At 38.2% G+C, this 12,800-nt stretch overlaps 1 protein-coding gene across 2 annotated transcripts in view; it reads left to right on the top strand.

Moving 5' to 3' along the window:
• b4galnt4a (beta-1,4-N-acetyl-galactosaminyl transferase 4a) overlaps positions 1–12,800 on the top strand; it is a 213,992-nt gene that overhangs the window by 124,884 nt on the left and 76,308 nt on the right. For both annotated transcript variants that reach the window (XM_056252080.1, XM_056252079.1), the window contains exon 4: positions 10,005–10,100. In XM_056252080.1, coding sequence (XP_056108055.1) covers positions 10,005–10,100 — 96 coding nt within the window. The remainder of the gene's footprint in view (positions 1–10,004; positions 10,101–12,800) is intronic.

The raw sequence follows: 12,800 nt of genomic DNA, 5'->3' as shown, positions 1-12,800 counted from the left end.
GAGCGGACTCTCTTTCTTCGTCTTCCCAAATACAGGTCATTAGCCGGTTCTGGGAAGCAGCAGCGTTCCCATTAATGCATTAATGAGAGCGTTTGATTACTATCATCAATCAATATGAGGCCACGTGACATCATAAAGGACACAGATGAGTGATCGTTTGAGAGATCGATCAATGGATATACATGAAGCAACACACACAACAAACAATCCAGTTGATATATGCCATTTCATATTTCCTATATTCATGTTTGAATAGATTGAATGACATTTTTATGGTTTCTCCAGGTTTCATGCGGTAAAACTTTTTGGGAAATTGACAGTTAATGAAAACCTGTTGTGAAAAGAATTATGTTTTATCAGAAGAAAAAGCATTTGGGCCAAATAGGTTGTCAAAATTTAGAAGGAAAAAAAATCCACAAATCAGCATAATAGAATGATTTCTGACGGTTCACTGAAGACTGGAGTAATGATGCTGGAAATTCAAAAAAAAAAAAAATCAAATAAATGCAGCCTTGGTGAGCGGAAGAGGCTTCTTTAAAAAAAATGTATATTATATTATATTATATTATATTATATTAATATTTGACACTCGTATGTCTTCTTGACTTTGTGTGAGCATGCGGTTTCGAGCCGTGCGCTCTATTGTCCTTGTGCCTTGTTTCATGTTCGGAGCGCGGTGTTCGGATCACGGCACTCATGTCTAGTTTGGTTTTGGTTCCATGTCTGGGTTCGGACACTCATGCTCCATGTTTTGTCACTCATGGGATTATTGGTTCATCTGCCCCACCTGTCCTCCCTCATTACCTGCTTTGTTTGCTCCCTATGTATGCTCCTTGTGGTTGCAGTCCTGTGCCAGTTTGGCGTCATATATACTGTATATGTATAGCCAGCAGCCATATCACCCTGTAGCCCAAGACTGGTTGCCCACTGAAGCTAAGCAGGGCTGAGCCTGGTTAGTACCTGGATGGGAGACCTTCTGTGAAAACCAGGTTGCTGCTGGAAGAGGTGTTAGTGAGGCCAGCAGGGGGCGCTCACCCTGTGGTCTGTGTGGGTCCTATAGTGACGGGGACACTATACTGTCAAAGAGCACCGTCCTACAGATGAGACGTTAAACCGAGGTCCTGACTCTCTGTGGTCACAAAAAATCCCAGGATGTCTTTCGAAAGAGTAGGGGTGTAACCCTGGCATCCTGGCCAAATTTGCCCAGTGGCCTCCTAATCATCCCCATATATATATATATACCAATTGGCTTCATCACTCTGTCTCCGCTCCACCAGTAAGCTGGTGTGTGGTGGGCGTTCTGGCCCAATATGGCTGCCGTCGCATCATCCAGGTGATGCTGCACACTGGTGGTGGTTGAGGAGATTCCCCCTTCCATGTAAAGCACTTTGAGTGCCAAGAAAAGCGCTATATAAATGTAATGAATTATTATTATTATTATTATATCCATCTTGTTTTCCCCCATGGGGTAGTTTTTGATCGTTTTGTTTTATTTATTGTCAAATAAAAGCCCCTTTTCCTCGCCGCATCCCTCACCAAACCCTGACATTTGTTTGCAGATTCCCTTGCTATTATATTTTGTATCTAATGCAGTGACCTTCAAATATGTTTAAGTGTGGTTTAAGTGTCCAAATAATTTTGGGGCGACTACATTAACTGAAGGATGACAAGAACTAGCATGTTCAGAAAGTCAGTCGTGCCTCTCCAAGTCACATTGAGCTGTTGAAGAGCTGCGTAAGTAAGGTTTTTTAATCAGACCGATCCACACAACCCCCTGTGAGCAAGACTGGAATAGGGAACTGTGGATTCTGTGATTTGCTGATTGAAAAGATCCATTTCCCAAAGAGTGATTTGAATGAGTCACTCTTTGGAAACTCTTTTTAATGATGCGGTCTTCAAACTCAACTCAATGATTCACTGAACTGGTTGCAGTGGTTCGATGCGGTCTTCAAACTCAACTCAATGATTCACTGATCCGGTTGCAGTGGTTCTGGAGTTAACGGCTCTCTGGCGAGAATGATTATCAATGAATAATGACTTTAAATCTGAGTCTGTTTATTGCACAAAGCTCTCATTTGACTTCAGAATACTTGGAATTTACAATTTAGTTACTGTAGCATTTCATTGCTTTTTGGCATAGCAATGAATGGTTCAATCAATCAAGTGCACAGGAGATATTACATGAAGATTATATAAACATTAAAGACAGCTGCCATATTTACCCATGAAGGCGATTGAGTTTAATCAAAACCTCCCCATAAAAATCCCTGTGGTTTAAACAAGGATGGCACTCTATGAAAATACAGTATGTTCTGCTGGATGGTGTTTATTTATAGCAGTGGAATCGCAGGGTTAATCTCTGTGGCCTAGTTTGTGGGCTGGTACCGAGGATAAAAGCTCACAGCACAAATGAGAGACTGACTCACTGAATTCAACAGGATACGCAATAAAACAGTTGCGAGAATTGAATCAAAGTGCACATTATTGATGCTTATATCATTCCCTGTGGTTGTATGTATATGTGCGGAAACAGAAACTATTTTCAAACTTTTCTTGTATGTTGGACACTTTAATTTCCCATAGTAGAAATTCAGGGCGAGTGTAGACATCTCCGAGGGTGTGACTTTGTTAAAGATAGGATGGAAATGCATGTGGTCTTAGATCACCATGTGGTCAGTGCTTTCAACTCTGCTGTTAAAGTGTCAAATCAAGCAGGGACGTGCACAGGAATTTTGAGGGGCAGTTGCTCTGACCTGAAAAAAGGGCACACTTTCAGGAAAAAATACAATCCTTTTTTAACCTTTTGGCTTCCCGTACATTCAGTTGTGCTTCTTGCTCGTATTCAGTTCTGATGGTAGGCTACGGGCAACTACGGGCAACTACGCATGATTTGTAGTATGATTGCGTAAAGGGAACAGGAATTCCGGTAGGGAACAGAATCGACTGCTAAACCCAGTGCCGATCCTGACCTCCCCCTGGGGCCCTAAGCAAAATTCTGCTAAGGGGCCTCTACCTGACCTGTGACGCCGTGAGCTATGTAAACCATTTGCATTGCCACAGTCACACCTGACACTTCAGTGCTCCCAATACAATCCTCCCTCCTTTAAACAAAACAGTCAAAGAATAAGTACAAGAATATAGAACAGAATGAAGTTCAAACAAACAATATTTATTGAATAGAGTATTTTCTATAGAATGTTAAGATAACAAGTGAATATTAATGTAAACATAAATAAGAAGAAAATAATAAATTATAACCCTGAGCTTTGGCTTTTGGGATTAACTTTGGTTCTCTCTACAGCCTGGGTATTTTCGGCATCAGTATGATTTTTTTATTTTTATTATGCATGTTGAAGCAATTCTTGATTTATGGTTATTATTTACTGAGGGATGTGCATCCATATTGACTAGTATGTCCAGTTAATCAACATTTTAAATTCAATATAGCCTATAAATCAATAGTCAATCAATGTCAAATTACATTGTCAATACATTGCTTTCTATCTTGCATAATTAGTGCAGTTGTTTAGAGTTTTTAACTACACTGAGAATAGATAATCAGTGTCTTGTTTTATAATGTGTACTTTGATTGGGAGTGCCATCATTCACGTGCATGTATTGTACAGTATGTCTGGTCTCCACATATTTCTGCTTGAAAAATGCGAGTTTCATGTCGTGCACGCGCATATGAACGCACGATATGAACGCGGCGACGCGGTTATGTTTTCCGAGCTGCGCAGTAAACAAACACCGTTGCACTTTGTCGTTTATCAAAAACAAACGTAATAAATAATTGTATTTTACTCTCACTTTTGTCAGGCACAAAGTGATGCAAGAGATGCACTGCCTGCCCAGCTAGCTTAGCAAGACCGAAAAACATCAAACTTTGCTGGTCAACATCAAACTTAGAGAGGAGAGAACACAAGTTTACCTGATTGTTGTTCCCGCAATTCACTCTCATGGTTTTTTTTTTCTTCTTCCTCTTTTCGTGACCAGAAGGATAGTTTCGCTTCATTTTGTCATGGATGTTGCACACATTAATTGACGCGCTATGTCACGAGATGGAGGCGGGGCCTTAAGTAATTTGCGGGGCCTTACGCAGAATACGCACCGGTCGCGTGCAGCGCTGCAGCCTAGTAAACAGTTTGCCCTTCCCTTACTGACTTTCAGTTTCGGTGCCCGAATGGAAGTGAATGAGGCTTTGCGATTTTTTTTTCTTATCTAGGCCTACGTGAAATTCTGCATCCATTGTACGTTTTTTTTTTTTTTTTTTTTTTTTTTTTCGGAAGGGCAACCTGAGTCGAGAAGGGCATATGGGCAGTTGCCCGGGCAACCTGAGCAACCCCCCTGTGCACGTCCCTGAAATCAAGTCAAGTCATTTTATTTATATAGCACTTAATACAATACAGGTTGTTTCAAAGTTGCTTTTACAGTGATAATAGGGGTGTAACGATACCCTCATGTCACGATTCGATACTGAACTCAAGATGTGATATTATTGCGATACTCCAAGACATATGATAAAGGGTTAACAAAACTTTTTCTGTTGATTAAAATGCTAAATTTGGTATTACATTGTGGGTGTAAATGAACAGGCTTGGACTTGGTGCTGGAAACCCAAAGCACAGGACAATAGTGACACCAGAATAACAATATTCATGATTCTGAAGCTGAAAACAGAATTATTTTAGACGATTATGCTTGCACTCTGTCACTGACTAGATATATTTAAAATAATGTTTGACACTTTTTACTGGTAACATCAGACATTTGGCATTATCAGGACCCACAAATATTCCCCCATTGCATTATACATTATATTCAACATTATATATAGCAGTTTCATGTAGTACAACTGACACTAAAACTCTGAAAACTTGAATTCTTTTCTCACACAGTAATTTCTATATTGGGTGAACTATACACAATACATATTGTCACTATCCACGATACATATTGTTGCATTTTTGTATTGCGATATATTGTTACACCCCTAGAAAATAATGATTCAATGTTGCAAACAGAATTCAATTCTGATGTAAAGCAGCTCTAAAAAGACAATAGTAAACAGTCATTATTCAGTTGAAAAGTGGCCATATCTTTTACTTTTTAGATTTTTTCCCCCTGAACATTGTAAGTCCACTTTTATAAAATGCTTTGTATAAAAACCTGTGTACTTTTATTCTATGGAACGCAAAAGAAGATTTATTTTGAAAAATCTTAAATATCTTTGAACGTGTCCAAATAATGAAACTCAGTGGGGATCCAATGTTGTTTGGATATTGTCGTTAGTGGTGAGTAAATGATGACAGATAACCTTTTGTTCCTGTACCTTTAAGACCCCTATGTAAGTGATCTCTTTTATGATTGGCTAACCTTTTCACATGGATTTCACTTCTTGGGTTTGTTGTTGGGTCCAATATAGTTAGCACTGTCTCAGCCAGAGCTCCTAACAGCAACAGCAATGGACACAAACACAAAAAAGAGAGAATTATTAGCAGAGGCGGACGGAGTACAGAGCTTTGTTACTTGAGTAAAAGTACAGATACCCCTTGCTAAATTTTACTCAAGTACAAGTAAAAGTACTACAGTCAGATGTCTACTTAAGTAAAAGTACTAAAGTACTTGTTTTTAAAAGTACTTGAGTATCAAGAGTACAAGAGTAGATTTTCTAAATATTGCATTACTAATCTACTGCCACAGTGCTTACATTTATGCACAGAAACGTCCTACGTGGAGTTATGAAAAATGTTAATGTTAATACCTTGGAGAATATAAAAGGAATTGAAAGTAAAATCAAGTCATTTTCATCTTTTTACCATGTTGCTTTATTTCATTTAATTAAATTTTTGGGGGGTCCCATCTTTAAATGCGGGGACAACACACACACACACACACACCACATGTAAGGGTGGCGCTGCCAATAAAACACCTAAAAGCTGTCACAAAGAACCGGCAAAAGGAATGATTATGAATATGTAAAATATAGCAAGGAGATATTTTAATTGTTTATTAATAAACACTTGTTAATAAACAAGTGTTTTCTTTGTCAGTGTCGGCTAGATGAAGTTGACGATGCTGACTCGCGATCTTCAGTAGTGAACGCGCCAGAGAGAAATGCACATTTCATACGGATTACATAAGCAGAGAGCAGTCTGTAGTCTGTTTTCTTTCGTTTTGAATTTTTCTGTTTAAAAGTAGACATATCTGTGAGAGGCAAGTAGGCTACCTTATACACTCAGTTTTGGTTCATTTATGAGACGAGATCCAGTTCACGTGCCGGCGCCTCCATTTCTTATCTATCGTCTGCTATTTACTTCTTATTTATTAAACCCAGGCAATTGGTTGATGAAACATTGATTAAAATTAAGATACAATTAATGCAAAACGAAATTCAGGTTAAAGAAAGGTTTTGTGTTTTCTGTTTGATGTCTCTATGAAAGTTTTAAAGCATTTTTTATGCCGCTTTCAGAGCGCTCACGTCCGTAACGGAGAACACGTCCATAACATTGTTTTTTCCTCATAAATGCAAACCCGAAAAATAAAATAAAACAAAATTAATATTTTATGTACTGTGGAGACTGAGCGCCAACCCTTCTTCATTCGCTGGGTAGTAGCCTACTTTGGTTTGCGCAGTGTAATTCACATAATCAGTAAAAATATATTTTGCCTCCTAAAGTTTTTTTTTTAAGAAATCAGAAATCCCTCGTGTACGCCACTGCCACATTTGAACCTGACTGTGTTAAACACACCACATACTCAAGAACATCAAACCAAATGCTTGGCTTACATTAATGTGTAATATAAAATCTGACCATGGAGTTGACTTTGGCGGAAAGCTGAAAGTGATTGCTGATAGGCTGTCCCAATCAGTGGCGCCTGCACAATCCAATCACGTTTAAGAGGGAAACAACAAATTGAGGGTTTCCGAGATTTTTTTTTTTTTTTTTACTTGTTTTTTTTTTTTACTCGGGTACTCACGGTTATGGATAGAAATGTATTGGAGTAAAGAGTACAATATTTGCCTCTCAAATGTACTTGAGTAAAGTCATGAGTACTCCCCAAAAATGATACTCGAGTAAAGTACAGATCCCTCAAAATTGTACTTAAGTACTGTACTCGAGTAAATGTACTCCGTTACTGTCCGGCTCTGATTATTAGACAATAATGTAAAATCTACTACCATTGACAAAAAGATGGAAAGCGTGTTTAAATGTGTGCTTTCGCCATATCATGCCATAACTGCAATAATGGTCACTACAATTGACCCTTTAGTTACTTTTGCTTGCCGCTCTCACACCACATCATGTTCTCACAGAGCAAAGTGGACACTGACAACACGTCGACAGACAGGACAGACCAGGTTACTTTTGATATGAAACAAAACCTCAACTTTCAAATTTGGTCCTTTTTAAAAGAAATTTAAACTATAAAAAACTTTTTTGTGGCTCTTTAATGTGTCGTGACAGATCCCTGTAGCGTCTCGTGAACCGATCATCTCTTCCTTCAAGTTAATTTATAGCATCAAATAAACATGAATGAACATCAGAAGGAATGTTGTTTCAACCGCGGAAAGACGTCAGGACACACCGTTTTTCAAGTTCAAATCCACCGACGTTAATCTACTACCGGCCCCTGACTGCTCTGTCGGACAAAATGGCGGATTCGGCGGATGGCAGGTTATGATTGGTCAGATCGCCTGTCAATCAAACTCCCTGCGAAGGGTGAATTGAGCCATTAAATGGGAACTAAACCCCGTAACAACCATCGTCAACAAGCAATCAATCACCCAAAAAAGATTAAAAAAAAATGGATATGGACAATTGGATAAATATTTTTTTGGAGCCCTGTCCATCCCTGTTATATCACAACCTTGAAGATTTCTGAAAGAGCTATTTTTGCAGCTTTGTTTGGGTTTGAACATAGTAATCTACAAACTCTTATTTCAAAAGAGCCAAATATATACGTATATTTATATTTTTGCATGATATGACTCCTGGAAAGGCCTTGAAATTGCATCACCAACTACTTCAAGCTTTCTTTGCAAGAAGCCCACCATCCCTCCTGTGCCTGAGGTCAGTTACCGATACTATTAGATAAAGGACAGAACTGATGGGTTGACCGAGTTCACCTCAACTGTGATGGTCAGGAACATTTGTACATCAAAGATTCATTGCAAACTGATGCAACCAAACTTTCTCCAGTTCATGAAAGCGAATGAATTTTCCTCCGGTTCCTCAACCGCAAGGTGCCTTTATTCTGAGTCTCTGTGGTGTGTGCAAATGTGGTGTGTAACAGAATTGTGCTTCTGATCTTCTCGTATTGATCGGGTTTAGACAATTCACCGAGGGAGAGAAAAGAATCAATTTTACGGCAACAGCAAGGAATAAACAATAACTCCCAGTTCTCTTCTGTCTGCTCGAGTCTAATGTCTTCTGACAGGCACCAAATACCAGGAATAAAATATACTCGGTTGAAAGTGTAGCCGGCTGTCTAATGTGAATATGTCGGTTCTATTTGTCGGGCTTAAAAAGCTTTAACTGACATCGGCGAGAGGAGGCATTCTCAGTATTGTACGTGGTCATCCGTGCTTTAGCATGCTAACTGATGCTAATCGTTTGTGACGCGCCCCATCAGAAGCGAGCGCCATGAGCGCTTTCTGAAACGATCGGATTTTTCTACTGGGCTGGAAAATGTTCTCGTTTTCCTCCCTTTAGCTTCGGGGTGTAACACCTCTGATGTTCTCCGCTGTGTTTTGTTGTGTTTTTTTTTGGGGTGGGGGGGGGGACCTGTAGACGCTCCGTTGAGCGTGTGGAACAATGTGCCAGAACACCAGTCGTCTAAATAGCTGTTGTGTTTTATTAATGCTTAACTCCCTGTGGATCAAAACATGGCGGTTCAGTTCTGTTGAGGTCACTCAGCAGCGGTCAGTACAGGATTAGATCTGCATCCCTTCTTCTCACGGATCTTCAGCGGTTTGGGGACTCAATCCCTAGTGTCATTCAGCTATAAATCTCATAATACTGCAGAGGTTTGCCAAAAATCGTGGTTGTTTTTATAAAAGACTATATAGAGTGCTGCAGGGATGGGGTTTTAATGCATCAACCTGTTCCCATTGACAAAAACCCATTGGCTTTTGGATTGTTGCAGAAAATAAGCTTTGTGAGATACAAAATATGATTCTTACACGGTTTGTTCATCATTTTCACCAATGAACACAACTTTTATGAATTTTGAAGCCTAAATACAATCACCTGAAGTAACGTAGCCAATAAACTAACTACTGAGGTTTTTGTCTAAGCAATATTGTGTTAAATAGTATCTAATTTATGTTAAATTATGTCATTTATTTGATCATTTATGCATAATGAGTAATTTGTGACAGCATTAGGCTTGAACATTTAAATATTTGGCTGAAAAAAAATTACACTGTATATGTTTTGGTGTCGGTAAGATTTTTTTTTTTAAAGAGGCTGCATTTATTTGATCAATCTAATTAAAAAACAGTAATATGTTGAAATATTATTGCAATTTGAAATTATTATTTTTCATTTGAATACATGTAATATATTCCTGTGATCAAAGCTGAATTTTCAGCATCATTACTCCAGTATTCAGTGTCACATGATCCTTCAGAAATCATGCTGATATGATGCTCAATAAACATTTCTGATTATTATCAATGTTGAAAACTGCTTTATAGTTTTGTGGAGACGGTGATAAATTTTTTTCCCAGGATTCTGTGATGAATAGAAAGTTCAAAAGAATAGCATTTATTTGAAATAGAAACCTTTTGTAACATTATAAACGTCTTTACTGTCACTTTTGATTAATTTAATGCCCCCTTTGCTGAATAAAAGTATTCATTTCTTAAAAAAAAAAAGGCTGACCCAAACTTTTGAGGTCAGTATATATAACAGTGATTGTATTAAGGTTTTTGGTTCACTTCACCAGTGTCTCAGAAAGTAATCTTAATTCAGGTCTTCCATGTGTCTTCTTGACAGTTTAAAGGTCAAGCGAACCTCCACGTGTTTGAAGACTGGTGTGGCTCCTCAGTCGCTCAGCTCAGGAAGAACCTGCATTTTCCTCTCTACCCCCATGTGAGTATGAATATAAAAGTCTGAGACTATTCTGATTTTTTATGACATTATTTTATCAGCATAACAATTTGAGCGAATACATTTTTTATTTTATTTTTTGCTGTAATGAGCTAGCTAAAATGAACGAAACCCAACGGTTATGTTCTCCAGCATCATTTGAAAATGATCCGAAGAGTTTCTTGTGCTTCAATAAAAGAAATAACATCTGACAAAGAAGTCACATGATCAATGTCACAAATTAGTGACTAAATATAATGCAGAATCATACTTTCTTTGGTTCATTGTACATCCCAACACTTCCAGGTTTACATGAAGGTCTCAGACATTTGAACACTTGGATATGTCCTTTTGTTATTTTCTCAAGAATGTGTTCATGTGTATGTCTTTCATACTTTCAATGTCTTTCAAACTCCCATAGACCAGATCACATATTCATGTATTCTTGGGTAAACGGTAGATGAAATTGGTTTGTCTATTGTCCTTGAGCGGCTATAAGTCTCAAACTCCCATCTCAAGAGACATGTGTGGTCATATACACTTCATGAGTTTATAGGGAGAAAACAGTGGGAACATATTTTAAAGTCCCCTGTAGTCAATAATTGTATCCCTTAAAACTCATCTTTGATCACCAAAATTACATATTTAAACTTTTTTTTTTCATGCCTTAAAATAGCTTGAATGTAACTCTACAGCCTTCCCTCATTTAGTATAAGCGGTTCTATGAATATGCAAATGAGCCCCGCCTCCACTCACTCACTCCAGCTCAGAGATCCACTGGTTGACGATCACACGTTGACCTGATTGGTTACGAGGTAGTTTGTGACGTCAAAAACACCAGCGATTTCAAACCGTGTTTTTGAGACTGTCTTTGATTCACTGCAGGTTTAAAAATAATCAGAAAATACTCAGCAATGGTGTTGACTTATGAATTTGCTTTGTCTTAAAGCACATTAAAAACACCACATAGACATATAAACAACATTAAAAGCTTGATTTTTACCAAGCGGGACTTAAAGACAAATGCATCAGTGCTTATCTAGTCTGGAAATTGTGCATAATGATAATTTCTGAGAATTACTGATGTACAGTAAAGCTGCAATGAGATATTTAAAAAAATGAATATTTAATTCCAATGTTGAAACAGTTTGTACTCTTTTGATTGGCCATGTGGACAGTTTTTAGCTTTAAAGAGGACAATTTGTTTTTAGATGACTGAGTTAATTATTAACATCAACACGTTAATTATTGAGTATCTGTTTAGCTTGTATGATTTATGAGATAGAGCATACTGTTATGATTGAGTATGTAGAGCAAAACGGAAACAGATTAATGCTACAAAAGGGGGAAATATTCCTAAAACAGGGATTTGATGCACCATATAGTCATTGGTATGATAAACTTTAGTAGGGATATTAGAAAGCATGCTGTTTTGGTTTAAACGGCGGCTGTCGTGATGATATGAGAAAAACATAATTGAGTTTTCGAGTAATGTGACAGTGTTGTGTTTGGTCAGATAGGCATTTTAAAACACCAGCCCACGTCTCGCTCTACAGCGGCCATGCATTTGCACGGGGAGCCTAGTGAAGCGTAACGGAAACGGTGGAAAGTAAATATTAGCAGAAAGCTGGGTAAACATGCAGCTATGTCATCGTTGGGAGGAATTTGCTCTTTAGAAGAACTTGTCAGTATGTTTCGCTCAGTTGGAAAATCCATTTCTCTTTCGTGGAAGGGAACTTCAGTGTTATTCGATTTTTAGAGTTCTACAGATAAATGCAATCTTTTAGTGGACATAATGTGTTTAAAATGTACATCGATCTTGATGACTAATCTTGCACTCCAGGGTGTGTCCACATTTCTGTCCAATCAAATGCTCTCTAAACACAAATGCCCCTCCCCCAATACCAACTGCTTTAGTAAGTTGCTAATCAGGTTACATGGCTTGGCTGTGATGTAATTAAAATCTATTGGCTGTTATTAAAAATGAACGAGCCCTTCGATATGCCCCACCCCATAGGAAATGTTCACAGGAAATAAATGTATGCAAGTAATGAAAGTGTGCTTGTTGATCTGTTTCATTGGATCTTTAAAGGGACAGTTCACCCAAAAAAGACAATCCTGTCATCTTTTACTCAACTTCTTGCAGGTTTAGAACAATTTGAGGGTCTTTCTTCTGTTGAAAAAAAAGGAAGATATTTTGAAGAATGTCAGTAACCAGACACTTGCTGTTTCCCACTGACTTCCATAGACAAAAAAACATCATACTATGGAAGTCAATGGGGACCAGCAACTGTCTGGTTACTGACATTCTTCAAAATATCTTCTTTTGTGTTCAGCAGAAAAAAGAAATTCATACAGGTTTGGAACAACTTTCTACCTTGCGATTTATTTTTTTGGGTTCTTTTTTTGGCCGTCCTGTTTTTATAGATCACAGACAAACTAAGTCTGACAGAACCCACCCGAAAGTAAAAGCACACACAGACGCGTACTGTGAAAATAGTGTATCTCTGTTCTGGAAATCCTCCTCTCTGTTCCTCTGTTTCTTGATCTCCATCTTTCTGTCTTTGTGATTTTGTAAACAGATGACAGATAGCCGAGATTCTAGTCTCACACACACACACACTGTGATGTGTGTGTCTGTTTAGTGTTTATGGCAGGGTGAGACTGAACAGACACAGCAGGAGCGGCTTCAAAACTCACACA

This window comes from Rhinichthys klamathensis, unplaced genomic scaffold, assembly GCF_029890125.1.
Source record: "Rhinichthys klamathensis goyatoka isolate OS25496 unplaced genomic scaffold, OSU_Roscu_1.1 h1tg000092l_1, whole genome shotgun sequence".
In the NCBI taxonomy this organism is placed as follows: Eukaryota; Metazoa; Chordata; class Actinopteri; order Cypriniformes; family Leuciscidae; genus Rhinichthys; species Rhinichthys klamathensis.
This window is presented reverse-complemented; position numbering and strand designations above follow the sequence as displayed.